Here is a 26,629-nt window from a genome sequence, read left to right on the forward strand (position 1 = left end):
GAAAGGGGCGGAGGAGGAGGAGGAAAAAGGAGGAGGGTGTGGGGGGGAGGGGAGGGTATAAAACCTTTATTACAGCTCTTTTTAAAAAACAAGGGAACACAGCAGTCGCAACCAAATGTGAGTTATTACATTGCAATACAGTAAAGAAAATTAAAACTTTTTTTAAAAAAAAGGGTTTTCCAGAAAATGTACCCCGGTATGACATCAGCCCCCGTAGGGAACTTTTTTCCCCCCTCTCTCTCTTTCCCCTTTTCCTACCACCCGGGGGAAACGAAGGGGGGAAAAAAAGTGTATTTGGGGTGAAAGGACTAATACCACCCCTAAGAAAAAGGTAAACCCAAAAAGAAAGACACCATTGATAGGTGTATTTCATAAAATACCCTTTCATGAAAACAAGATGTTTGGGAAATTTTAAATTGTTTTTTAAGTAAAGGGGAAAAAGTAAAAAGGGGGGCCTGACAAAACCCTTACATAAGCCGAGGGGGGAAAGGTTTTTTTCCCCAGACTCCTAGACATCCTCCCAGCCAATCAGAAAAAAAACAAGGGCTGCACGATATTGGGGAAAAAAAATTTCATTTCAATATTTTCTCCCCCCAAAAGTACATATTGCGATTTTGGGGAGCCATATCAATTCAGGCTAAAAATCAATAATTTCCCCTTCCCCTATATTAAAATTAATTAAATAAAACAAAGGGAAACCAAATTTCAGTGCAAAATAAAAAAAAACCGTTTGGCCATCAATTTATAAATTTCCGTTTTTAAAGGGGTTTTATACAAATTGTCAGCTTTCCCAAAAACTCCAAGTAAATAAACGTTAACCCCCTTTTTGGTAACAACCCCCTTTTTTTTAGCCGAAAAAGGTCCCCCCAAAAAGTGTTTCCCCTAAGCTCGCACCCTGTGTGCACTGCCCCCGCATTCCCCATGCACAAGTATAAAAAATGTACAACTAAAAAGTCATTCACCATAGACGCATAAATTAATATTTTAAAAACATAGTCTAAAACAAAAAAATGACAAATAAAAAATTTTTTTCTTTTTTTAAAGGGCCTTTTTTAACTTTGCCCCAAAAAAGAGTGACAGTGGGCCAGCCAAAATACGGTCTATTTATGCTACGTTTAAATAATCATAGCATTGATAGTGCTTTTTTATGTGCCCTTCCCCCTACGTGCCGGGCAGGTTTGCTACAGCTAACAACAACCAGCGGATTTCCCCGTTAAAATGTTTAAAAATAGAAACATAAAAGGGTTAAAAGACACAACCCCCCCACACAAACTAAAATTAAAGATAAAAGAAATGTGTGTGTGGGGGGGTGGGGTGTGGGTGGCGACAGGGGTGCACATGTTGCTCGCAGGGTCCCCCAGTTTTGCTCTTGGGGGGTTGTGAATAACGTTCACCCCCAGAATCAAAACCCTCCCTTTTAGAAAATGAAGTTATAGAACAAATTTAAAATTTTTTTCTTTTCCTTTTTGTCCTTTTTTTCCGTAGACAGCTGCTGAAGTTAGAAAACCCCCACCTGATAAAAAGATTTTGGGGAAAAGAAAATTCGACCAAAAAAGCAAAGAAAATTTGGGAGGAGTTAGGAATGAACTCCCAAAATCTTAAAAAGGGAAAAAAAAACCTGAAAGACATTATCTTTAAACGTAAAATTTTTCTAATTTAATTAAATTATTAGCAGGGTTTTTTCAGGAGATTGGAAATTTTTTTTTCGTGGGAGGGAAGTTAAACTTTTGAAAAATTTTATGGGGTTTCAACACATTTTGGAAAAATAAAATTTCCATGTTGTTAGCCCGGTGAGGTAAATGGGTAAATCTCACAAACCCCCAAAAGATTTAAAATTAAAAATTTTAAAACTGCAAGCACGATGGGCGGGGGGGCCCCTTTCCCCGTGCGGGGTGCTATTTTTATTTTTAGGATTGTCATTTATTCTTGGTAAAATTTTATTCTAGATATCCCCCCAAAATTTAAAATGACCTCTCCATTAAATTTCCAAAAGGTAAATTTTTTTTCTGATTGTCATTGTTTTTTAAAATTTTTTTCTTTTGGCAAAAAGCTGTTAAAAGGAAAATTTTTGGGTGTTAAAACTAATTTAAAGTGTTAATTATTTCATGTAATTTTCACTTTAATGTATTGGGAAATGACTAACTTATTTTTTTTTTATGGGCAAGGGCGGAAGGGCCCCCTGTGGAAGATCTTGATTCCCCCCCCCTTTACTTTTTTTTTGCAAAAACCCGGGGTAACCCCCTCCCCATTTTTTTTATTTATTAAATTGTAAAAGGGTTTCTTAAACAACTGTAGGGTTTGATTTTTTTTCGCTGATTACTTTTTGGGAAATTTACTTTAATTTTTTGAACCTTTTTTAATTTTTCCAAAACCCGTAAATAAGAATCATTGGCTTTCCCTTGGGGTAATAAAAATTTTTTAGTAGATTTTTTTCTAAACCCTATTTCCGGAATAAAAGGTTTTGCCCGGGTACAAGTTGCCCAGCCCTTAAAAGCTTTAAAAAGGGGAAAAAAAAAAATATATAAGGTTAACACTTTGGGGTAAAAGTCCCAATTTTTTTTTTGGTTTTCCCCCGGGGGGGTGGGGGATATAGTAAATAACTTGGGGTTTCCCTCCACTCTTCTACCCCAAACCCCCCTCCCCCACCCCGCACACCCTCCGCGCAAACCCTGCTTCTTCCCCCCGCTAAAGTGGGGTTTTTTTGGTTTTTTAAAAAAAACAGGTGTAATGATATAAACCCGGGAAAAATGTGTAATAATTTCACACCAAGTCGCTCCTATATAAGTCCACCCCCCGGGGCCAAAATATGAAAAAAATTGGGAACTTATAGTCCCGGAAAATACAGTATGTTTTTTTTCCTTTTAAAGGGGTTCCAGAAAGGAGATTAGCAAGAGGGAAACCGAGCCCTTTAAAAAGAGTCACATGGTGACTGAGCTCGTTGGAGAGACATCCCAGGTGTGTGTAACCCTTTTATACCTCAGATTTTTCTGTACTTATTTCACTTAAGGCTCCAACTGAGCTATAAGGATTTTTATGTTGGGATAGTTAGTGGTAATATATAATTTACTTGCCCCACATGCATAAAGTTGTTGAAGTTTTACAATTGTTGAATTTAACAATGTTTTTCTTCTCAAACAAGACTCCATCAAGAGCTGAGACCTCAGCAAAAACACAGGTGAATAACATATTATGTAGTAATACATATTATGTGCTTTGTAGTAGCCAATTAGTGTTATAAGTTTAGGGCAATGATTATTTTGATTCATATCTTTATCATTAATCTGCATTTATAAAACCTATTTACTATTGGGAAACTAAGCATAAGAATCAATATGAAACATAATTCATCGTTTGCTCACTTCTTGATCCTACCTTTTGTCTTCTTAAGCCACATTTCTGGGGTATTGCACTGTAAGGTGTGTTGTCCTCTATTTTGTAGGACATATAGTGTTGCAAATAACTCCATTGCATGTTGTCGTCTGAAGGGTTAATAAAAAATCATATTCACCCCTCCTTCACCCTTAAACCATTCTGTCCTGTGTTTGTGCCTTAGTTTGTCTTTACCGGTAATGGATTTGCTTGATTTTAATGCGTGCCTTATTTCTCTTTGAGTAAACCTATCATGGCAGCTCGCCAGTGGAGTGGGTCAATGGGAGGCCATTGTAAAGTATTTTGGGTACGGTTGGGTGCAGGAAAAATTCTACAAAAGTGCAGTTTTGACAACGATATATGTTTACATGTGTAAAGTTTCTTACATCAGATTAAAAATTTGAGGGATTAGAAACTCTGAATCACTTTACATGTTAACAAATAATCCAAAGTGCATATGCATCAAGCCTTATTCAGAATAATAGCATGTGATGTTTCCAATCAGAATTCATTTTAGATTTAGAGTCCAATCAGAATCTTTCAATTGACATGTTTACATGACATATTTTTTATCATGGTGAGCCCTTTATCCAAAATATGTGTCCAATTGCAGCAAGCAGTAAGCACTTTGGGTTCCTGATGAAGTGGTATTTTAATATTATTTTTTGGTCTTCTCTAGATGCTACATTGAAGAAGTGGCCTGCAGTCAGCCGAGGGCAGCTAGGCACATCTATTAATTCAAAGCTCACAGAGCTGAGAAGATCTACAAGATAATTTCTTGGGGGGTATTTCTGTAAATTTTTTTGTTCTTGTACTTTGATTGTTCTTAAGTTAATAAATAATGTTAAATATCTGCATTTTGGGCTATTATTTATGTTGCCTAGTAGCTATGGATTTTTATAATTTTGCTAATACATAGGTAAACAAGTGCATATATGTGTGGATTGATATAGGTAAACGTATCAGCGGATATAGCTACATGTATGCACATGATCTTCACATATAGGTACATGTATGCACGGATATAGGTACACACATATATGTACATACATTAACATATAATATAGGAAAACGGCCAATTTTATATATGTACATATATGTGCTATTTCATATATGCACATATATGTACATATATGTGCTATTTCATATATGCACATATATGTACATATATGTGCTATTTCATATATGCACATATATGTACATATAATATAGGAAAACGGCCAATTTTATATATGTCACATATATTTAAAACCTATATCAAAACCTATATTAAAACATATATGTTTATATAGGTTCTTTCCATGTGGGTTAAAATACCGCAAGATGTCACTCTGTTCAGCATACTTCTGTTTTTTATGCAAATGCAATCGGTCACGCTTTTTATTCTTTTCCCACAATTGGGCATCTACTTCATCACAGCAAGAAGGATCAAAGCTGCCCTCTTTAGGCCAGCGATTCTTTCCAGATGTTATCTTGTGCCATTCTGTCATGCATTTTTGAATTTTGCGTCTATTGGACGGATGTGTCATTATAACCAATTTGGCAGGCGTCAATTCTGCAGACTGTTTGCTCCCATTGGCTCCCATGGCAATCAGTGATCACCCAACCTTTACGGTATATGCTTATTTACCAACCTTTATAATTTTTATTTTAATTTTACTTCAGCCGGCTCTGCTCTTTCCAATTCAGATTGTGTTTTATCTTTTATTATTTTCTTATTGTCCAATTGTTCTTCTTTTCAGAATTTCCCAATTCGAATTTAGAGTTTTTTATAATTAATAGTATTTTCGTACCTAAGAATAGTAACTCTATAATTTATATAATATGACTTATAATACCAATATTTATTATATAACTTTATATCCAATTTTACAATCTTTGTTTTGGGACCTTGTTAATTTCTTTTTATTCTTTTAACTATGTATTTTTCAGTTGCCAATTCTGTTTTCCAATCTTAATTAATTTTCAGGTTATTCTTCTTAACTATATTTTGCAATAATTATTTCTATTTATTATTATCATATATTTAAGCTTTATCAATATTATAATTTTTATTTGTTAATATCATCCACCCCCTACTTCCCCTTAGTCACTTAACTCTTTCACTCTTCACACAGACAAAGACACGAAACAAATGATTATATGTTTTACCGTGCACTTCTACTCTTCCTCACCGTTTCCCACAGTGGCATATAATTGTTTCCCTGCTGCCCCGGCTGCACCCAGATAACTGGAAATGCATAGACGTCTTCCGGATGGTCGAGCGGTACTATTCTCCGATTTATCGCTTAATCGGTAATACTCTGGCTATCCCTTAGCCTGGCTATCGCTTAGCCCCATAATACCTTAATACACAACACAAGCTATTTCATGGAGCATGCCAACTATCATAGTCACCAATACCCTCACGTAACAGACGTACTATAATGTTCCGGATCTGTGGCTTCCACAGACTATTGTCAAAAACGCTTTGACCAATCTGTCCCTTCACCACTTGTCCGCTCAGAACAACATCTGTTAAGCTTGACTTATTCACAAAGTTATTCCAGCACTCAACAGTTCAAATACAGATTAATATAAACATCAATTAATACTTAAACCATGCATTCACATATACTCATACATACCTGGACCTTTCCTCCGCTCAATCTGCCGTTATTTGTTCTCACATAAATTCTTATCAAATTTCGAAATTACTTTATTAAATTTGGTAAACTAGGTTCTTTTAGAAGAGCTTTGTGACGCCTGACCCCCACAAGCAGTCGCTGGAGGCTGGTTCCCCACTAATTTAGAAAATTATAACGAATTGACTCACCTTCAATGGTGAATTATGGGCCCTTGGGGTTCCACGCCTTCCAGGTGGTGCCTGCAGATCGTCCGACATCCCCTTTTTGCTCTTCTCCGCCGCTGGCTTGCCAATTCTGTCATGGATGTTCTCTTCCCAACGACTTAAAACTTAAAGCTAAGTTTAATAAAATTCAAAGTTCTCAAAAAGCAGAAAAGTCTTCAACCAAAAATCTAAAAAACAGGCAGTAGTCGCGGTTTTCCAGGTCCAGAGTGTTTTATTGAAAAACACAGAGCATACACACTGAGCTGATCTCCGGAGAACAACTGATAATACAATGAAACAGCTTCCGTTTTATACATTTCAGGCTGTTGGGGGCTCCTCCCCCAAGCTCCTCCTTTCTTTTCACCATTTTAGATGCATTTTCTTCAGTTAAGTCTAATTAATTTTATCCTACCGGAGGAAAGTCCTCTTCAAAACATATTTTTTATATATTTACTCAACAAACCCTTTATTACAGATTATGGTTACATTTCTTATAGGTTATGATAACATATACTGCCATTAAATCAAAAACACATCATATTCCAGTCATTATTATTTCAGAGCAAAGTTTTCATTCAATGATCATTGCAGAGCAAAGCTTTCATTCAGTGATTCATGATTATAACACTTCACATTAACTTGGTTGGCATAATCTTGGCACTTAAACCTCCTGTGTCTCTATTCTTCCAAGCATATGTCTCATGCATAGGCCTTATTTGGACTCGGCTGTCTGTTTGCTGGACATCTGTGCTCCCTTAACTTAGCCTCAGTGCAGAAGCCACTTTTAGCATAACGTGCTAGACTCACTGTCTTGGTCTGATCTAAACTTGCACTTCGAGCAGCATGCCAGACCCTCTGTCTCTTTTCTGCAACATACCAAACTTTTTTAGACCTTTGAAGCAAGACTTTATTTAATGTGAAAGACATGTATATATTTTAATCATTGGTGCACATTAATTCCCTACAACCTCCAATAATCCCATCGACTGGAGCCAATATCTAACCTGGATCGAATATGCACACAACTCCCTCAAATCTGCTTCCACCGGACAATCCCCCTTTCAGGTCAGTCTCGGTTACCAACCTCTACTTTTTCCCGCAGACGAGAGAGAGATTTCGGTCCAGTCAGTCAACCATCACATCAGACGCTGTCAGAGAATTTGGAGAGAAACCATCACAACCCTCAACCGATCATCAGAGACAACCAAACGCTTCGCGGATTCCAGGAGACGTCCCGCCCCCGAGTACTCAGAAGGCCAAGAGGTATGGCTGTCCACTCGAGACATTCCCCTCAAGGGAATGTCTCGAAAACTGTCACCCAAGTTCATAGGTCCATACAAGATTTCCCAGGTCATCAATCCATCTGCCGTCCGTCTTCAACTGCCTCAGTCTCTCCGCATCCATCCAACCTTCCATGTCTCCCAAGTGAAGCCTGTCATCTCGAGTTCTCTGTGCCCACCTTCCGACTCCCCGCCACCCGCCCTGGAAGTTGACGGTCATCCCGCCTTCACTGTCCGTCGCATCGTGGACTCCCGTCGACGAGGTCGCGGCTGGCAGTAACCTCGTCGACTGGGAGGGCTACGGACCGGAGGATCGCCAGTGGGTTCCCGGCTCGTACATTCTCGATCCTGCCTTGATCGAGGAGTACGAGCGTTCCTGCCCTTCGACCTCTTCCGGACCGCCAAGGGGCGGTCGTTGAGGGGGGAGTACTGTTGGGAGCTGGAGAAATTCCACTTTTCTCCAGCAGAGTCCACCGTGGATCCTCCTGAGTGAGCCTTCTGCACAGCTGCAGCCCATCAGATCATCAGAGGATCCACTACTTAAGCTGTCTTCAGACCTTGCCTCAACGCCGCAGTGTTGATCCAGTTGGTCAGCGCCTAAGCCTAGACTCTCAGTGAATCTTTGTTGACTCTTGAATCCAGCCTGGATTCTAACCCTTGTCTCTATCTTCCAGGAAACCAGTTTATCCCCTGTGGAGCTCAGGAAGAGCTAACCTGCCGAGCCTACCCTCAAAGCCAAACCTGAAGAACCACAGTGAACTTCCATGCAGCTCCGGACTAAGAGCTGGAAAACTCAAAACCGAGGTCTGCTCTGTAATAGAAGTAAGACGCTGAAGCAGCTTGCGGACTCTGCTGATCAACTCCTCTCCAGATCCAACAGTAGCCCTCTCAAAGCTATCTACAAGAACCCTCAAGGTACAATCAGTTACAATCAAGGAATCAAACTCCAAGGTGCAACGCTAACTGAACTGTCTCTCACGCAGACTCCGGTGAACCAGTTTCCAGGCCCGAACCAGAACCAGTCATATCAGTGTGCTTGTGCAAAATAAACTTGTTAAACTTTTACTCCTGTGTCCGTCTAGTGGTGTTCTGCATATTTGGGTCACTCTCCGTGCACCCATCATGACACAATCAGGTGTTTTCTTCAATGTTTAGCAAGATTTCTACTCCTGTTGGTGAAATATTCTAGACCAATGTGCTCTAAGGTGTCTGGGAATGTTTGTTCACTGTTTATAAAAACACAATTTAAGAATCACTATTTCAATCCATCAAATATAATTTTGTATGTTTTTATGTATATTTTTTCTAGTTTCTTATTAGAATTGCTGTTGTGAATTTATCCTCTCTTTATCGGGAGTGTGTAACTTTCAAACACAACTGTATATATTTACCTTGTTAAATAGAATCTATTTTAGGATTGCCAGTCCAGAGAGGGAGCGGTGTCTAAGGGGAAGGAGAGGAGCAAGGTGGAAGGTCAGGTAAAGCAAGCTAAGTTTTGGTACAGCCCTTCTTAGAAGACAAAAACCTCAGATATGATGTGTTGGTAAATGATTGAGGCAGTTAATGGCAGAAGGCAAGTTTCACAAATATAGAAAATGTATGTAGAAAACAGTGAAATGTTCTACTTAAGGTTTTTTAATCCTATAAATGCGGTTCAACCAGCTGCCCTTCTCCCTTACCAAGATGGCGGCAGCGCTGACGCATCCGTCCGGAAGTTGTCGCCCTAAGGTCCCCCGGAAGTAGCGCTGAGCAGTTGTTAGCAGCTAGCTTGCTTTGTGGACCGTCCGGTCGGATCTCAGGCCAGTTTGGATCAGCAGCTGCAGGAATGGGTTCAGTTCTTCCTCTCAGAGACTTTATCAGGCAGAGACTGGATGCTGCTGCGGAGGAGATCTTCTCCGAGGTGGAGAAAACCATCATCCGCCTGGAGGAGGAGCTGGCCGCCCAGAGCAAGCTGCTAGCTGTGTGCCTGAAGCCGCAGGTCAGGCTGCAGAGGCTCGGTAGGTCTGATGTTCATCTGCATCTCTGGAGGTTCCTCTCACTTAGATCCACATTACTAGATGTTCCCACTGTAGAAACACACCAGACTAACCTCCCAATCAACGAGGGCTCAGATTCATGTGGGTTTAATGACTGTTATTATCAGCAGGGCCGGATGTGGGAGAATATGGGCCCCTGGGCTGCAGATGTGGAGCAGAAGGTTCCTCTGTAGCAAAGGTGTAGGGTGGGGGGGTTCTGAGGGTGGGGGCAGATGGACCTACAGTTACTTCACCTGAATGCTTTCATCAGGTTTTTGTATTTTCTAAAATTGAATTCTTTCCTGTTGTTGAGAACACAAGGAACCACAATACACTGATATTTATGTTTAAAGATGTTAGAGAGATGCTTTTAGTGCATTATGTATGTAATGGGTTTTAGAAGATGTAGATTAAATTCTACTAAAATATGTTTTATAGTTATGTGTGATGAGTGGTGTTTGGCGCCCCCTACTGGTTGGCCTATAAATACTGGGAACGGCTGACAATTCCACAGAATGTGTTTGGCCCCCAGCTGTGGTGAGTGCTCCGGTCTGGCTATCTTCTTTGTAGAGTTGGGTATCCGAGGGATTGCTGCAAGGGCGTAGGTTTGATTTGAACTTTGGTAGGGACACTATTGGTCAGGTGTCATTGGTGCTTTGCCATATGCATGCCCTTTTTTTATGCACAATGTGAGCATCCGTACTGATGAGAGGAATTCATTGTTTAATGAGAAAAGCATAATTTTGCTACATTAGTAAAAATGTTATAAGCCCTATACTCACTAGATGCTGTTTATCAATGTTGAAGTATCACCGGCTCTGATGAATGTGGAATTAGGACTGTTTTCCACTTTGAAAATGGTTTATTTGAACGACTAAGACAGAAGGTAAATACAGTATTTTCTTTTGAAGATATAGAATTGTGCAGAGTTAAACCCCACTCTTATATTGTTACCTACTATGCTCTCTCCATATCAAGCAAAATAATACATTCATTAAAATACTAACTTTACTATAAAAGTTGAACATCTGGGCTGTAGTTACTCTTTGTTGCCCAATTCATGTATTTTATCTGGGGCTGAAAAAAAGAATCGTATTAATTGATTATTTCAATAATCGTCAACTAATTTAGTGAGTGATTCATCATTAACTGGAGAATAGAGACTCTATAACATAATATAAATGTAAAATGTGCCTTTCCCCGACAGAGAACCCCACTCAGATCAGTAATTATACCAAATTTGTTTTGTTTTTGTTTTTTTGCTTATAAAATAAATAAAAATGTTTTTGTCAATGTTCTTCATCCAAAACTCCTCAAGAAGAAATATTTTAGTTTTACCTGGTTTAATGTCATTAATAATCTTCTTTAAAGAACCTTTGGCTATCTAATTAATCGATTCATCGAAAAAACTAATGACAGACTAATCGACTTGCAAAATAATTGTTAGTTGCTGCCTTAATTTTATCGTAACATTGTAAATGCATTTCTTACTAAATACATGTGAAGTAGAGATAACAGCCAACCAAACAAACATGTTAATCAGGTAAACTATATTAAAATCCATGTGGCATCATTTGTGAGCTCCTAAAGAGATCACAGAATCCAATTACCGTACTTCTTCTGAAAAAAACAAAACAAAAAAACCTTCACCTGAAGCCCTGAAGGTTCGGACACTTCTCTCTCTACCTGTGCTGCAACATCACTGCTCATTGATTGAGTTCCCTAAATCCAGCAATATCAAATACAAATTGATATTTATATTGTATATAAATAAAAAAGTTGCTCCTGATTTTGTAATTAAAATCATTTAGACGTCAGCTGAAGCACTGAAGCGCCAGCTGCTTCACCTACAAGCTGCCCTGCATTATTATTACTGAATATCTGTGTTTCCTAAAACCATATAATGTATAAAAGTAAGTTTTTAATATAAAAGGATTAAATGAAACAATCTTTTATATCATCCTATTTTACTTACTGACTGTTAAAATAGCTCCTTATATCTATTTTCTTATCTACAAAGCACAAAACTAAGAATGTGCCTAAATTAATTCAAATATAAAATCCCGTTTAAGTATTACGTATAAAAGACAATATAACTCTATCTTATCTGTAATGTAATAATATCCAAAATAAAGAGCCAGAATCAAGCATTATTTACCAGACATTAATGTTGTACTAATTTACTTATAGACTGGGAGGAAATCTATGTAAGATAAAGTCAATGTTAATAGTGTTCCTCTGTTTGTTCTTGTCTTTATCCTATTTCTAGGAGTATAAATAGTCAATAAAATAGAACTATTATGTGGAACCCTAATTATGCTTCTTAAACAAAAAATAGCAGATGTTTAGGCGCCATCTCTTGTTGTTATACTTTATAAAAGAAATAACACCTGCTAATAATAATTATACCTGAACTTCAAAGAGTCATAAAAAAATGAAAACAGTAATAGCAACTAAATATCGGTAAAAAGGAATCCCTCACATTTTCTTTTTTAGTTGGCTGTGGCTAAGAATCAGAAATGTTGATGGCTTACAGTCTTTATTTGCCCATTTTTCCAGCAGTCTTCAGAACTCCTGGCTGACTCAGAATATTTAGTTTTATAAAAAAAAAAATAAAGGTTGCTTTTTTATATTCAGTATTCAGATATTCAGTTTTTTTAATTGGGACTAGTTTCGTAGCCTAATATTAATTGTAGTAACCGCGGTATTCTAGTGTGAATACATTTTCAAATTTGTGCTCCAAGCACACGCGGACTAGAAAACAATCAGAAAGAGAGAAGGCGGAACTTAAGGCAGAACAACCAATGAGAGTGGAGTTATACAGCGCAGCACAGTGAGGTGCGCTGCTAAAGGGACAGGAGAAACAGGCAGGCGCTAGGAAGGAGCTGCAGCTGCAGCTACCAGGCAGGCAGCTGCGAGAGGAAAAGAAGCAATTTCTGCAGCAAAAAATATTTATAATTTTAAATTATAAACATGTTGCTCACATCAAATTATTGGTAGGGACAATTGGGTCGGTTCCAAATTTTGGTTAGGGACATGTCCCTATGATCCCTATGCAAACCTACGCCCATGGACTGCTGGACTTTTTATTGCATTCCAGCTGTTGGTGAACCAGAGGGGAGGCTAACCAGAGGATTTGTTTTTCTCTACCATTCATTACAGTAAATCTTTTTTTTTTTAAACCCAACTGTCTGGCATCTGATCTGTGCATGACAGGATGGCTAAGAGAGGAGCTGTGACGTATATATACAGCCCAAAAACATTGATGTATAAAAAAATAACCAATAACAGCCGATTCTGATGCCACAATCAATAAATCATGCATCACTAGTAAAACAATTTAAATTCCATCCATCCAGAAAAATATGGATATGCTAGATTTTAATTATAGAATAGCGTATTTTTTTCTTGAACATGGATATATATTTTATTGCATGTTGCATATCCCAGTCAATCTGTTTCTCCTTTAAATCTGCAGCTCTCCCTGTTTCTCTCCGTTTAAAAAGATTTATGATCCTCTTTACTAATATAATGATGCTAGAAACTACATTTCTAGATCTGTAGAAGCTCTGCAGTCTGATTCTCTGTTCAATAAGAAAACATGTTAACCTGGAACTGGGAGTCATGGTCCTCCAGTGTTTCCCACAGGATTTCAGGAGACAGTGGTGGGAGAGTCTCTGACCCTCGGGGGTTTTCATGTGTGCACATTTTTAAGCGTGGTGTATCCCACCTAAAGGGGAATGCCGTTTTTTTACATTGGGCTTTGTGTCATTTGGAGCCGTTCTGAAGATATTCCGTTAGGTTCTATCCAAGTAACGTCTTCCTATGAGCAACGACTTGAAGGCACAAACTAAACTGTTCATCATTTATTCTTTATGGTACGCCAGCATTCAGAACATGGAGACGAATCACTGTCCCCCAGACGTGGTTATATTTTTTATATGTCCTCTGAGAAGCCCAGATTTTTTAACTAGAAAAGAAAATATAATACTAACTTGTATAAACTTATAATCTGTTGCCATTTTTAGCTGAAAAAGCTCCTTATATCTAACCAACAGATTTTTCGGTGGCATCTCTAATTATTTTAACCAACTTGTCTCCTAACTTTAACTTAAACATCAAACTAGCTGCAGGTTAATAATCACTGAGTGCTGCTGTGTCTCTCCTCCAACCATGTAGCTACTCTCTAGGCAGTGAAATGCGACCACAAATCAGATGACTCAAAGTGACAGATCTGATGATGTCACACCGAGAGGCGGGACACGGGAGCAGCAGGAAGAGAGGAAAAAAAACACGGACACTGATAGCTGCACCCAACGTCTGTTACCTTAGGAAATGAGCGGGAAAAGGAAAAAAAACTGAAATTATTGGTGTGGACATGTCCCCACCAACTCTGGCCTAGTGTGGACATGTCCCCACCAACTCTGGCCTGGTCTGGACATGTCCCCACCAACTCTGGCCTGGTGTGGACATGTCCCCACCAACTCTAGCCTAGAGTGGACATGTCCCCGCCAACTCTGGCCTGGTGTGGACATGTCCCCGCCAACTCTGGCCTGGTGTGGACATGTCCCCGCCAACTCTGGCCTGGTGTGGACATGTCCCCGCCAACTCTGGCCTGGTGTGGACATGTCCCCGTCAACTCTGGCCTGGTGTGGACATGTCCCCGCCAACTCTAGCCTGGTGTGGACATGTCCCCACCAACTCTGGCCTAGTGTGGACATGTCCCCGCCAACTCTGGCCTGGTGTGGACATGTCCCCGCCAACTCTGGCCTGGTGTGGACATGTCCCCGCCAACTCTGGCCTGGTGTGGACATGTCCCCGCCAACTCTGGCCTGGTGTGGACATGTCCCCACCAACTCTAGCCTAGTGTGGACATGTCCCCACCAACTCTGGCTTAGTGTGGACATGTCCCCGCCAACTCTGGCCTGGTGTGGACATGTCCCCGTCAACTCTGGCCTGGTGTGGACATGTCCCCGCCAACTCTGGCCTGGTGTGGACATGTCCCCGCCAACTCTGGCCTGGTGTGGACATGTCCCCGCCAACTCTGGCCTGGTGTGGACATGTCCCCACCAACTCTGGCCTGGTGTGGACATGTCCCCGTCAACTCTGGCCTGGTGTGGACATGTCCCCGCCAACTCTGGCCTGGTGTGGACATGTCCCCGCCAACTCTGGCCTGGTGTGGACATGTCCCCACCAACTCTGGCCTGGTGTGGACATGTCCCCACCAACTCTGGCCTGGTGTGGACATGTCCCCACCAACTCTGGCCTGGTGTGGACTCGTTCACAGTAGCTGAAACAGGAGCTTTACCGATCTCTTCCTGTTTGTACCTCACACTGACCTTGTAGCGTTAGCTTAGCATGTAGCATCTCTCAGGGTTTCGTTTCATCTTGTCCGACTGCTTCATAGAAAAGGCTCCATCGAACAGCTGGCGCTGAAGATAGATTCTGATTTCCTAGATCTATTTATTCATGAAGGCCTGATTGAATCTGATTCAGGATTTGATTTGATTGGTTTATGATTTAGTCCAGAATATCAAGCTGTTCCAGTTTTCCTTGGATGTAGAAAATGTAAATTTTAGTTAATTTTTTTATTTAAGATGAGAAAACACAGAATTGATACTTTGAATAAAGTCAAACCAGAGAGCATGCTGGGTAAATAAAATGGCTACAAACACCCTGCTCAGTGAAGACATTCACTTTGGTTCCTTTGTCTCACAAATGTTAAAATAAAGGATCTTTTGAGGGGTTTTATGAATCACTGTCGGGTCAATTAAAGGAAAATCCATTAAAATCAATTTATTTATTCTTTCGTCTTTTTTTTCTGGCTTTACTGGACGTGTGGAGACTACACGATCCAGCATTATTATGGGATGGCTGTGAATGGAAATGGGTCCAATTCTTATAGTTGAATACGTCATTGTTTCCTCTTAAGCCCACGCTGCTCCCCAGGCGCCGCACAGTGGCAGTCTACTGCTCCCCAAGGGGATGGGTTAAGATGCAGAAGTGAATTTCTCCATTGGGAGATTAATAAAGTTCAATTAATAGTTATTATTTTCGAGTCGATCATTCGGACCGTCTCCAGTCCTTTCGTTTCATCCTGTCTTCTCCATTTTCTCCAGCTTAAAATCCTGTTTCCTGTTTCTTCGCTTAATCTTATTTTCCAGCAGCAACAGTTTTATTTTCTGTGTTTAAATGTTTTTGATGATCTCCAGATGTGATTGTTATTATTTTAGGTTTTCCTGGTTAGAAATCAGAATCGGCTTCAATGTAAAGCCTCTTTCCCAATGAAAATATGTTTTTTAAACATGTGTCGACTCGCTAACAATCGGCATCTGGCTCCCTTCCCATTGGCAATAAAAGCTGATCTAACCCCTTGCTGGCAGCTCCGTGGCCTCTGACCCCCTACAGCTGCATGTGTGGTGACACCAACACGTGGGTTAGCATTGATGATGTCACCAGTGTGACAGAAACCAGGAAAGTAAACATTGGAGAGCAACATGGAAGGAAGCCACGGCGTAGTCAGTGTTATTTATTGTTTCGCTCTATTATCTGTCTGAATACTCCTCACCAGAGCTGCTCCATGTTTATTAGGGATGTAACGATATCAAAATCTCACGGTACGATACAATTTCAATATTGACCTCACGGTACGATATTTATTGCGATATTGTGGAGAAGCTCACGGTACTGTTAAATAACTCACGATAGTGTTTGTGACGATAATAGCAAAAAAATACAGACATTTTTTCTGCTTTTGCCAGTCAACAGGCAATTTATTGTTGTATTTATGGATCATGACAACATAAAACACTGATCACATAGTGCTTTTAAAGTGCAAGTTGTAGTCAGGAACATCAATATTCTGTTCATTCTTTTGTGCAATGTTCAAGTTAAGAAGCAACCAGAACAATTGTAAACAATAGGGAATTCCCTTTAAGTGCTTGCATATAGTCCATTGTCTGTCCACCACCTTCTCTCCTTTTGCGTTTTTTGACACGGCGAAAAAAAAAAGTTTCCAGACATCTGACTTAAAAGCTGCAGGGGCGGGCACAATCTCAACTTCGGGGTTGTTTTCATCCTTACAAGTATCGCTGTCGGCCATGCTAGCTTGCTGCGAGCTTGTGTGGACAGCGTGCAATCTGCGTGCAATCCTATTGGCTTAAGGTTGGTATGACGATGCAGCGCAAAGGATCATGGTCTATGCAGTTAAGGATTTTTTTCCGCGGGACTGTGTTTATTCCTCTTGCTTTTTGACGGACACCTGCCCTTTTATTATTGTAACCCAACCACGACGATATTGAGACACGTTTACCACCGCGATAGCAGATAATGTCAATATCGTTACATCCCTAATGTTTATCGGATGGAAACAGAGTGTTTCTGCTTGTTAGATCAGACCGACTGGCCAGTGGGAAAGGGGTATGAGATGGAAGTTTCATCCACATCTTCATTTGTCAGGTTCATCACTGTCTTCCTCAGAGTCCAGCTAGGTGCCTCCCGCCTCATCCTCATTCAGCTCCATGTTTATCAAATGGAAACAGAGTTGTTTCTGCTTGTTAGATCAGACCGACTGGCGTGGTGTGTTGGCATCTGTAAGTTGCATACAATGGTGTCAAGTAATTAAGCGGGTAACCCTGGCTCTGGTGTTCCCACAATTCCGATCAGAGCCGAGACGATTTCAATCCCTGTCGCTTGCCGAGTCGTTTGACCCGGATAGACAAGCAATCGTGAGCTGTTCCCACTGCCACTAAATGCCGATTGTTCCCGGTTTTAAACAGGTTTTTTCAGCCAGTGGGAAAGGGGTATTGGAATCCTTCCCCTCAAAATAAAACACAGATTTTAATTGGGGTCCACAGTAGAAGAAGAAATGCCTTCATCGTCCCACAGTGGGGAAACTGATTGGACTGAGAAACAAACAAGCAGACAATCGATGATACACTGAAGGACGTAGAAAGAACAAAGCGGTGAAAGAAATTAGGCCTTATTATTGATAACAGAATATTCAGGTTTAAAATGTCCTGACGGCCTTGAAACGAGTCCATGGAGGGTTCCTGAGCTGCTCGCCCTCAGACTATCAAAACTCTACATCTAGAGTTTTGAATTCTAGAGTTCTGAACTCTACATCTAGAGTTCTGCTCTTCTCTGTATAATGCCACATAAAGGCAATGTTCGAATTCCTGGGCTGCATCCTCCAAGGACGCGATCTACCTGGACTGGATCCTTCAAAGTCCGTGAAAAAAAGGAGACCGGAAGAGTTTGGGCTGTGAATCCGAACAGGTCTACCCTTCGTGAAAGTTGACGCACAAAGCAGGAAAAGAATGAAAACCGAAGTTTTAAAAACTGTTTTTATTGAGTGGAATAAAGGTTCCAACCACCGGGAGCAGGAACAAATAAAATCAAATGTAATGATAAAAACCTTAGTCAGTTAAATAATAAATAATATGCTGCTGTCATTTGGCACATCTCTTTTCAAATATCCATTATTGTAAAAATTTCCATAGCTTGGATATTGGTTATTTATTCTCCAGTTTTATATTGTTAAAACACTTTACAGGATTTCCTACTATGTTATTCTTAGACATTTTTCTAAGGTCCACATTTGTGTGACCATTTTCAATAATCTTTCTACTGCTGTAAATTTGCCCATTGTGGAACAATAAAGGGATTTTCTATTCTATTAAAAGGGGTAGAAATATATAAGTAAATCTAAACAATGTATGTATAAAGAATATATCTGCAAAATTTCTAATATTCCACAAAAAATGTCTTAGTTAAGCAAATTGTGCAAAACGGCAATAAAAGAAATTAAACTCCTATCAGATTTATAGTCCCCACCCTGCAGATATATTAGAATCTGTCCTTAAATTCCAGCCAAACCCATTTACACAGTAACAGATAAAAACCTTTAGATAAATCAAACATTACCGCCACATATCTGACTCTATAACCATTAAAACAACTATTTTCATTAATCTCAGACGGAACTATTCACTGACTGGATTATATTAAACTGAACTTCCGATATTCACCACTGATCACGGAGCAGCCGGCATGCTTGGTCTCGCAATGAATCCTGGGATATCCAAGGATATCGAGGATACATCGGACCCGTCCTTCAAATCGGGCAAAAAGAAGGACGCATTTTAAGGTCGCATAACGAGGACTCTTGGAATCCGAACAGACCTCCGCGCGGGGCGCTATGACGTAATCGTCCTTCGAATCTGGCCTTCGGAGGACGCGTCCTAGGAATTCGAACAGAGCAAAAGTTGGGGCTTTAGGCGGTTCGGGTCGCAGAAACTAGAGGTCCGGTGCCACTCAGCAAACCCCCGTTACTGCCACTCTATGGCGGGAGGTGTTACTGGCAGGTTCTGATACTGTTTTGTTGGTGGAACTGGACTCAGTCTGTTTGGACTGAACTCATCATTGTTCTGTATGAACCCATCAGTCAGAACCAGATTCAGTTATCAGAACACAGACTAATCCTGGTGTTGCATTGTTGGTGGTTCTGAAGTTCAGAATATCTTTTGGATCGCCATGATCACGATGATATTCTCTGTCTCCTCAGGACTTCCTCCCAGACGGGTTTATAAGGAAGAGGTTCTGACCGACTACGGGAGTCTCTGTGTTCAGGACAAGGTGGAACCAGAACCTCCACGCATTAAAGAGGAGGAAGTGGAGCTGTATCCCCCTGACTTCACACAGAACCTCACAGAACCAGAACCTCCACGCATCAAAGAGGAGGAAGTGGAGCTGTATCCCCCTGAGTTCACACAGAACCTCACAGAACCAGAACCTCCACGCATCAAAGAGGAGGAAGTGGAGCTGTATCCCCCTGAGTTCACACAGAACCTCACAGAACCAGAACCTCCACAGACCGAAGAGGCTCAGCAGCAGCCAGAACCTTTGCAGGGAGAAGAAGCTTTGGATGATCCAGAATCTCCTCCGAATGGAGATGAACGATGTGGACCAGAACCTCTGCAAATGGACCAGACCCTGGTGGAGCCAGACAGTCCGCAGATCATAGACGACCTGGAAGAGTTAGGAACTTTTGACATCGAAGAGGCCCTGTCAGAACCAGGATGTCCACAGATTATAGACGACTTGGGCGAGTTGGAGTACCTGGATACCAAGGAGGACCTGGAGGAACCAGAACCCCTGGAATCAGAAGATAATCAGGAATCAGAAGACCCAGAATCTCCCCAGAATAAATCCAGAAAATTGGAGTTCTGGACCCGACATGACGATGAGAGTCCACTGCTTAGGAAGGAGTTTGATACCTTTGTGCAGCGACATAGAGAGTCCAATAGCGCAGAACCATCGGGGAGTTCTGAAGACGACCCGGCAAACGTCCAAATACCAGGTACGAAACACTGCAATGGTCCGAATGACCCAACAGGTCTGGAACAGAGACTAGCCCACTGCCTTAATCTGAACCCATTTAATCCAGATTATTAAGGGCCTCACTGGGTCTGTTAAGTCCATATTTAGGTTCAGCTGTTGGTTCTTTTTTAGTTTGGACCGGCAAAATTATTTTGGGTTCTGAATCTCTAGAGCACAATTGTCAAAATGGTTCCAGAAAGGGCCGTGTGGCTGCAAGTTTTCTTTCCAACCAAACAATAGCACATCAGACTCCATTCATATCAAGTCATCATGTTCAGATTGGACCCCCTTGATGATCCGATCTGACAGGAAATCTTATTGGACAAAGTAGTGGCGTTTATCTCTCATTGAGAGTCAGTGGAGATGATCGCACTCGACACGATTCTCTGCAGAGGGCTGCGTAGCTCTGACTAAGGTAGACCCCAGGTCTGTTTCAGTCGGACTATGCAGCAATTCACCAGCAATTTCATGGGTCTGACAAGACGAGAGACAAAATAAAAGCCCCATTTAAAAGTTACCTTTGACCATTTACACACCACACTAGCATGATTCCTCGCCTCCTAGTGGCAATCTATGGTACTACTTCTCTCTAGAGGTAAAAAAGCAAACCAACATGGTGGCGCCTGCAGCATTTAGGAAGATTGCGGAGAGTCAGGCGAAGAAGGCAGCCTTTGGTGAATTACTTGACAGTCGTCTTCTAGGAAGTGGATACGACAAACGATAGTCTACTCAGGGCTTACAGACGCAAGAAACAACAACAGACGGTCGAGGTTCATCACACTGCGAACCAGAATCATCACTGGTAATTGTGTGGCACAGTAGGGAAGCTAGGATTTTTAAGAATCTATGAAGTTTCCTGATTAAGAAGGCTGACTGTAAGGAGATGACGCGATCTGCTCATGCGCTCTTTATCTGTGAACCGAGCCAGAACTGAACCAAGCTGAGCCCTACTGATGAAGTAGTACCATGTTAGTACGGTTCGGTTGTGTCTGCCACAGTCCGGTTCAGTTCTGCGTACCATTTACACTCAACAGTTATCTTGGTTACCGTGCTCGGACCAATCTCAGCACGGTTTCAAAAGGGTAGAGTAAATGGGGCTAAAATGTGTCAATCTCAGGGAAACCTGTCAGGATTGGAGTCGTACAGCGAATATAAAGCAGGTGGGGCAGACTGGCACAAAAATCAAAAACATTTAAAAAAGAATACCGTGGTAGGAGTTCAGGGGGACTGAAAACAGAAAAAGTAGTGATCCAGTTTGAACCTCTCAAAAACAAACATCGAGGGGAAGAAAGAGCAGTTTATCACTCTATCTGAGAGAAACAAAGGGAAGTAAGTGCAGCTCATCACTCTATCCTCTTTATGAAAAAAGAAAAAAAACTTGAACAAACTTCACAGATCTCTCTCTCTGAGAATCGCCTCTCTGCCTCATCCAGCATACAAACCGCCCCACAGCCTTTATTGCTGCGTTTTCCTTTTCTTTTTATGTAGTTCCTGTGGTGTATTTAATATAGGCACAGAGTCATGAAGTAGGGGAAGCGGCGTTTTGTTTTTTATAATCCTTCCCAGTCAAATGTGGGACAGTTTTTCAGTTCTTTGGGCACAGAGACCGAAGTAAACAAAAAACTCCTCATATCTAGATCTGCTCAGTCTGCCTGGTCGAAGCCTCTCTATATACACTATATTGCCAAAAGTATTTGCTCACCCATCCAAATTATTGGAATCAGGTGTTCCAATCACTTCCATGGCCACAGGTGTATAAATTCAAGCACCTAGGCATGCAGACTGTTTTTACAAACATTTGTGAAAGAATGGGTCGCTCTCAGGAGCTCAGTGAATTCCAGCGTGGAACTGTGATAGGATGCCACCTGTGCAACAAATCCAGTCGTGAAATTTCCTCGCTCCTAAATATTCCACAGTCAACTGTCAGCTGTATTATAAGAAAATGGAAGTGTTTGGGAACGACAGCAACTCAGCCACGAAGTGGTAGGCCACGTAAACTGACGGAGCGGGGTCAGCGGATGCTGACGCGCATAGTGCGAAGAGGTCGCCAACTTTCTGCAGAGTCAATCACTACAGACCTCCAAACTTCATGTGGCCTTCAGATTAGCTCAAGAACAGTGCGCAGAGAGCTTCATGGAATGGGTTTCCATGGTCGAGCAGCTGCATCCAAGCCATACATCACCAAGTGCAATGCAAAGCGTCGGATGCGGTGGTGTAAAGCACGCCGCCACTGGACTCTAGAGCAGTGGAGACGCGTTCTCTGGAGTGACGAATCGCGCTTCTCCATCTGGCAATCTGATGGACGGGTCTGGGTTTGGCGGTTGCCAGGAGAACGGTACTTGTCTGACTGCATTGTGCCAAGTGTAAAGTTTGGTGGAGGGGGGATTATGGTGTGGGGTTGTTTTTCAGGAGCTGGGCTTGGCCCCTTAGTTCCAGTGAAAGGAACTCTGAATGCTTCAGCATACCAAGACATTTTGGACAATTCCATGCTCCCAACTTTGTGGGAACAGTTTGGAGCTGGCCCCTTCCTCTTCCAACATGACTGTGCACCAGTGCACAAAGCAAGGTCCATAAAGACATGGATGACAGAGTCTGGTGTGGATGAACTTGACTGGCCTGCACAGAGTCCTGACCTCAACCCGATAGAACACCTTTGGGATGAATTAGAGCGGAGACTGAGAGCCAGGCCTTCTCGTCCAACATCAGTGTGCGACCTCACAAATGCGCTTCTGGAAGAATGGTCAAAAATTCCCATAAACACACTCCTAAACCTTGTGGACAGCCTTCCCAGAAGAGTTGAAGCTGTTCTAGCTGCAAAGGGTGGACCGACGTCATATTGAACCCTATGGATTAGGAACGGGATGTCACTTAAGCTCATATGTGAGTCAAGGCAGGTGAGCAAATACTTTTGGCAATATAGTGTACTTTCAGTGTGAATAAATGGGATTGGAGATTAAAAAGTCGTCACAATCGATGTGAGCCGGGCTTTAGCTTGTTGGTCAAACCATCAACTTTTTAGTTTGTTATTCTCACTTTAATTCCTATTCATCCATAATTATCATGATTGTTTAATAGGACATTTAATTAATTTAATTGTTAGTTTTTCAACACTATTTTATTCCCACTGAATAACAAACATTTAAACAAACTGTTGATGAGAGCAGAAGTGGGTGTAGTGGAAGGGCGGGGCCTATCGTCAGTGCCAAACACGATACACTACACCAGACATGCTCCATGCTTTCCAGCATCCTTCTTTTTGGTTTTGTATTGAAAGTGTTGTGTGAAAAAAAGTTTTCAACTGTTTAGTCCAGTTAAATGAAGGAGATCGATGGATTTACTCAGTCGGCACTTTATTAACTTTGCAAAGTAAAGGAGAACAATACATTCACATTTACAGCATGATGGTCTGCCAAGTTCTAACCTTAGACAAAGTTGTTCCCTTACTTTTAAGGCAGAGTCAAAACAATAACAGACACTTTGGTTAAACGGTTACCTAAAAAAGTATGTGGTTTTGTTAAGGAAAAAAGGTATGTCTTGTCTATAATCATCTTCCACTCAGACATTTTGTGGCCTTCCAAGTGAGACAAACTAGCTAAGAAAAAAACATTTTTAGAGAGTACATAGCATACATCAATATACTGAGAAGGAAAGAACAAAAAAAAATTTCCGACAACAAAAGGAAAATCTGAAGTTTTTGCATTTTTTTTTCTATGTATTCCAATTAATCATAGAATAAGTTTAGGTAAATAGGTGAATATTCTTTAGAGTATTACTGTTTTTAAGCAGTTTCTCAATAAATCATAAAAATTAAAGATAAAATCACTGATCACTAAAATCATTGTTTGCTATAGCCATAATTACAAACTACATTTTATAATAATAGTGATAATAAATAGATATTTTACAATGGTTCTTGGCAGGTCTAAGTCAGGGGCTGAGGTTTAACTAAGGGAAAGGGAAACAACATGATCTTACTTTAAACCTCAGCACATATGTTAAAACAAAGCATGTGGTTGTTTTACAATTGAATTGTTCCAAGAACACATGTTTAGAAGAAACATATGATAGAGGATGTTCAGGCCTCCTAAACAACCTGTCCGTTGCATGACCTGTATCTGGAACGATCTTTAGCAAGAGTTAATAAACGATGAATCACACATTATACATCATAATAGTTCATTAATACACAACCCATGAAACACAAACCGAGTATAAATAAAATATTTCTAACAGTTCTGTTCATATAAATTAATAGCCACTGCACAAAAACAGATGCAGAAATATTGAGAGTGACCAGACCGGAGCTCCTCCTAGTCGACCCGTTAGTGGAGTCTCAGTTGGTTCTGCACTGTCAATTTTTTTATGGTTTAGCTCCGTGGACTAACTTACTTTTTTCTGATTTTTTTTTTCTTAACAGACCAGAACCGTGTTTATCAGGAAGACGTTCCAACTGAGCCCGAAAGGTTCCTCAGTGTGGATTCAAAGAAACCAGGGTTTCTGCAGATTAAAGAGGAGCAGGAAGAAGTGAGCTCCCAGCAGTCCGAAGACTCGAATGAACCCAAACCCTTTGTTTGTAAGACCTGTGGCAAAAAGTTCTCCAACATGTTGCTGCTGCAAGACCACCGAGACACGCACCAGAACGAGAAGCCTTACTCCTGTGAGTTGTGTACGCGGCGCTTCACCCGGCAGTACACTGCCTTCCGCCATATGATTACGCACACCGGTGAAAAGCCCTTCTCCTGTAAGATCTGCGGGGAAAAGTTCGGCTTGAACAGTCACCTGGTGCGCCACCTGAAGCGCCACACGGGGGAGAAGCCCTTCTCCTGCCACATCTGCAACAAGACCTTCAGACAGAGCAACACCCTGACCTGTCACGTCAGAACTCACACAGGGGAAAAGCCCTACCCCTGCAGCATGTGTGGGAAGGGCTTCGTCACGAGGGCCGCTATGAACATCCACATGAGGGTTCACACAGGAGAGAAGCCGTTTACCTGCAAAGTGTGTCACAAAACCTTCAGTCGATGGAATGGGCTAAGCTTCCACATGAGGACACACACAGGGGAGAAGCCGTATTCCTGCAAACTGTGTGGGAAAACCTTCAGACAATCCAGCCACTTGCTGTGCCACAAGAAGCGCTGCCAGGAACATCAGACTCAAGAGGAGCAGGAAGAAGTGAGCTCCCAGCAGTCCAAAGACTCGAATGAACCCAAACCCTTTGTTTGTAAGACCTGTGGCAAAAAGTTCTCCAACATGTTGCTGCTGCAAGACCACCGAGACACGCACCAGAACGAGAAACCTTACTCCTGTGAGCTCTGTAAGCGGCGCTTCACTTCGCAGTACAATGCCTTCCGCCATATGATTACGCACACCGGTGAGAAGCCCTTCTCCTGTAAGATCTGCGGGGAAAAGTTCGGCTTGAACAGTAACCTGGTGCGACACATGAAGCGGCACACCGGTGAGAAGCCCTTCTCCTGCCACATCTGCAACAAGACCTTCAGACATAGCGACACCCTGACCTGTCACGTCAGAAATCACACAGGGGAAAAGCCCTACCCCTGCAGCGTGTGCGGGAAGGGCTTCGTCAATAGGAGCTGTATGAACATCCACATGAGGGTTCACACAGGAGAGAAGGCGTTTACCTGTAAGATCTGCGGGGTAAAGTTCGGCTTGAACAGTCACCTGGTGCGCCACCTGAGGCAGCACACGGGGGAGAAGCCTTTCTCCTGCCACATCTGCCACAAGCGCTTCAGCCGGAGCAACAACCTCACCTGTCACGTCAGAACTCACACAGGGGAAAAGCCCTACCCCTGCAGCGTGTGTGGGAAGGGCTTCGTCAGGAGGGCCGCTATGAACATCCACATGAGGGTTCACACAGGAGAGAAGCCGTTTAGCTGCAAAGTGTGTCACAAAACCTTCACTCAAGGGGGGGTGCTGAGCTACCACATGAGGACGCACACGGGGGAGAAGCCGTTTACCTGCAAAGTGTGTCAGAAAACCTTCAATCAACAGGGGGGGCTGAGCTACCACATGAGGACGCACACGGGGGAGAAGCCGTATTCCTGCAAACTGTGTGGGAAAACCTTCAGACAATCCAGCGACTTGCAGCGCCACAAGAAGCGCTGCCAAAGGGTCTGACCTGCAGAATGAAAACATCTGGTTTTCTGATCCTGTGCTGAATGAGTTAAAATAAACTGGACCTTAAAGCGGCTCTTCTGGGCCCATTGATACCAGGAGAACATCGGACACTGTTAACCTACTGCAGGTGGCCCTTCTATCGGTAGCAACAGCGTTAGCATATTTAACGATTGTCATGTCAAAAAATAAGCACAGGAGAAAAGAGGAGTGAACTTGTGTTGGGGGTTGGGCCTTCCTATGATTAAAACACCTGCACACCCATGTGTGGCAGTTTTGACAGACAGAGGAAGAGACTGGCTCCTGGCAAGCATGTTTAAGCTCATGGTTCAATCACCAGATACACAACTGGTAAGAAGAAAATAAAGTTAGCTATTATTATTATATTGTTTATTGAAAAAAAAAGAAAAGTTGAGGTTGAGTTAAAAGATATTGCAGTATGGCTCGTGGCCTGGTAATATTCAGTTTGTTTGTGCTTATGGGTGAGCCACAGTGGAAAATCTTTGTTTTGAACTAATTCAGTTTCTGTTGGTCAAATTGTTTGTTTTAAACTAATACACTTCTGTTTGTCAATTTGTTTGAAAGGTTTTCAACCTAAATCCCAATCCTAGATCTCAAATAAA

General features: G+C 41.6%; 1 protein-coding gene and 1 long non-coding RNA gene across 4 annotated transcripts; both read left to right on the forward strand.

Annotated features, from left to right (window-relative positions):
* Positions 1 to 3,351: 3,351 nt before the first annotated feature.
* Positions 3,352 to 4,226, forward strand: LOC119778819. Its single transcript, XR_005280137.1, has 2 exons — positions 3,352 to 3,416; positions 4,049 to 4,226. It is a non-coding gene; the product is annotated as an uncharacterized LOC119778819 (long non-coding RNA).
* Positions 4,227 to 9,191: 4,965 nt separating this feature from the next.
* Positions 9,192 to 26,424, forward strand: LOC119778817 (zinc finger protein 271-like). 3 transcript variants are annotated; one of them, XM_038278198.1, is made up of 4 exons: positions 9,192 to 9,476; positions 19,060 to 19,160; positions 19,233 to 19,854; positions 24,292 to 26,424. In XM_038278198.1, exons 1-4 carry the CDS (start codon positions 9,305 to 9,307, stop codon positions 26,007 to 26,009), a joined length of 2,613 nt encoding a protein of 870 aa, XP_038134126.1. In that variant the 5' UTR covers positions 9,192 to 9,304; the 3' UTR covers positions 26,010 to 26,424. The 3 variants fall into 3 exon arrangements, with proteins under 3 accessions (XP_038134126.1, XP_038134127.1, XP_038134125.1); XM_038278199.1 differs by having other exon boundaries at positions 9,193 to 9,476; positions 19,060 to 19,854; positions 24,292 to 25,856; positions 25,941 to 26,424; XM_038278197.1 differs by having other exon boundaries at positions 9,193 to 9,476; positions 19,060 to 19,854.
* Positions 26,425 to 26,629: the final 205 nt, after the last annotated feature.

Source organism: Cyprinodon tularosa, unplaced genomic scaffold (genome assembly GCF_016077235.1).
Source record: "Cyprinodon tularosa strain WSP-4 unplaced genomic scaffold, ASM1607723v1 ctg1395, whole genome shotgun sequence".
Lineage (NCBI taxonomy): Eukaryota > Metazoa > Chordata > Actinopteri > Cyprinodontiformes > Cyprinodontidae > Cyprinodon > Cyprinodon tularosa.

Excerpts from the sequence above, each read along its gene's own strand:
- LOC119778817 (XM_038278197.1), top strand. The coding sequence starts at position 9,305 with ATGGGTTCAGTTCTTCCTCTCAGAGACTTTATCAGGCAGAGACTGGAT. Across the intron at positions 9,477-19,059 it reads GGTCAGGCTGCAGAGGCTCG|GACTTCCTCCCAGACGGGTT; the intron begins GTAGGTCTGATG and ends CTGTCTCCTCAG. Across the intron at positions 19,855-24,291 it reads GGCAAACGTCCAAATACCAG|ACCAGAACCGTGTTTATCAG; the intron begins GTACGAAACACT and ends TTTTCTTAACAG.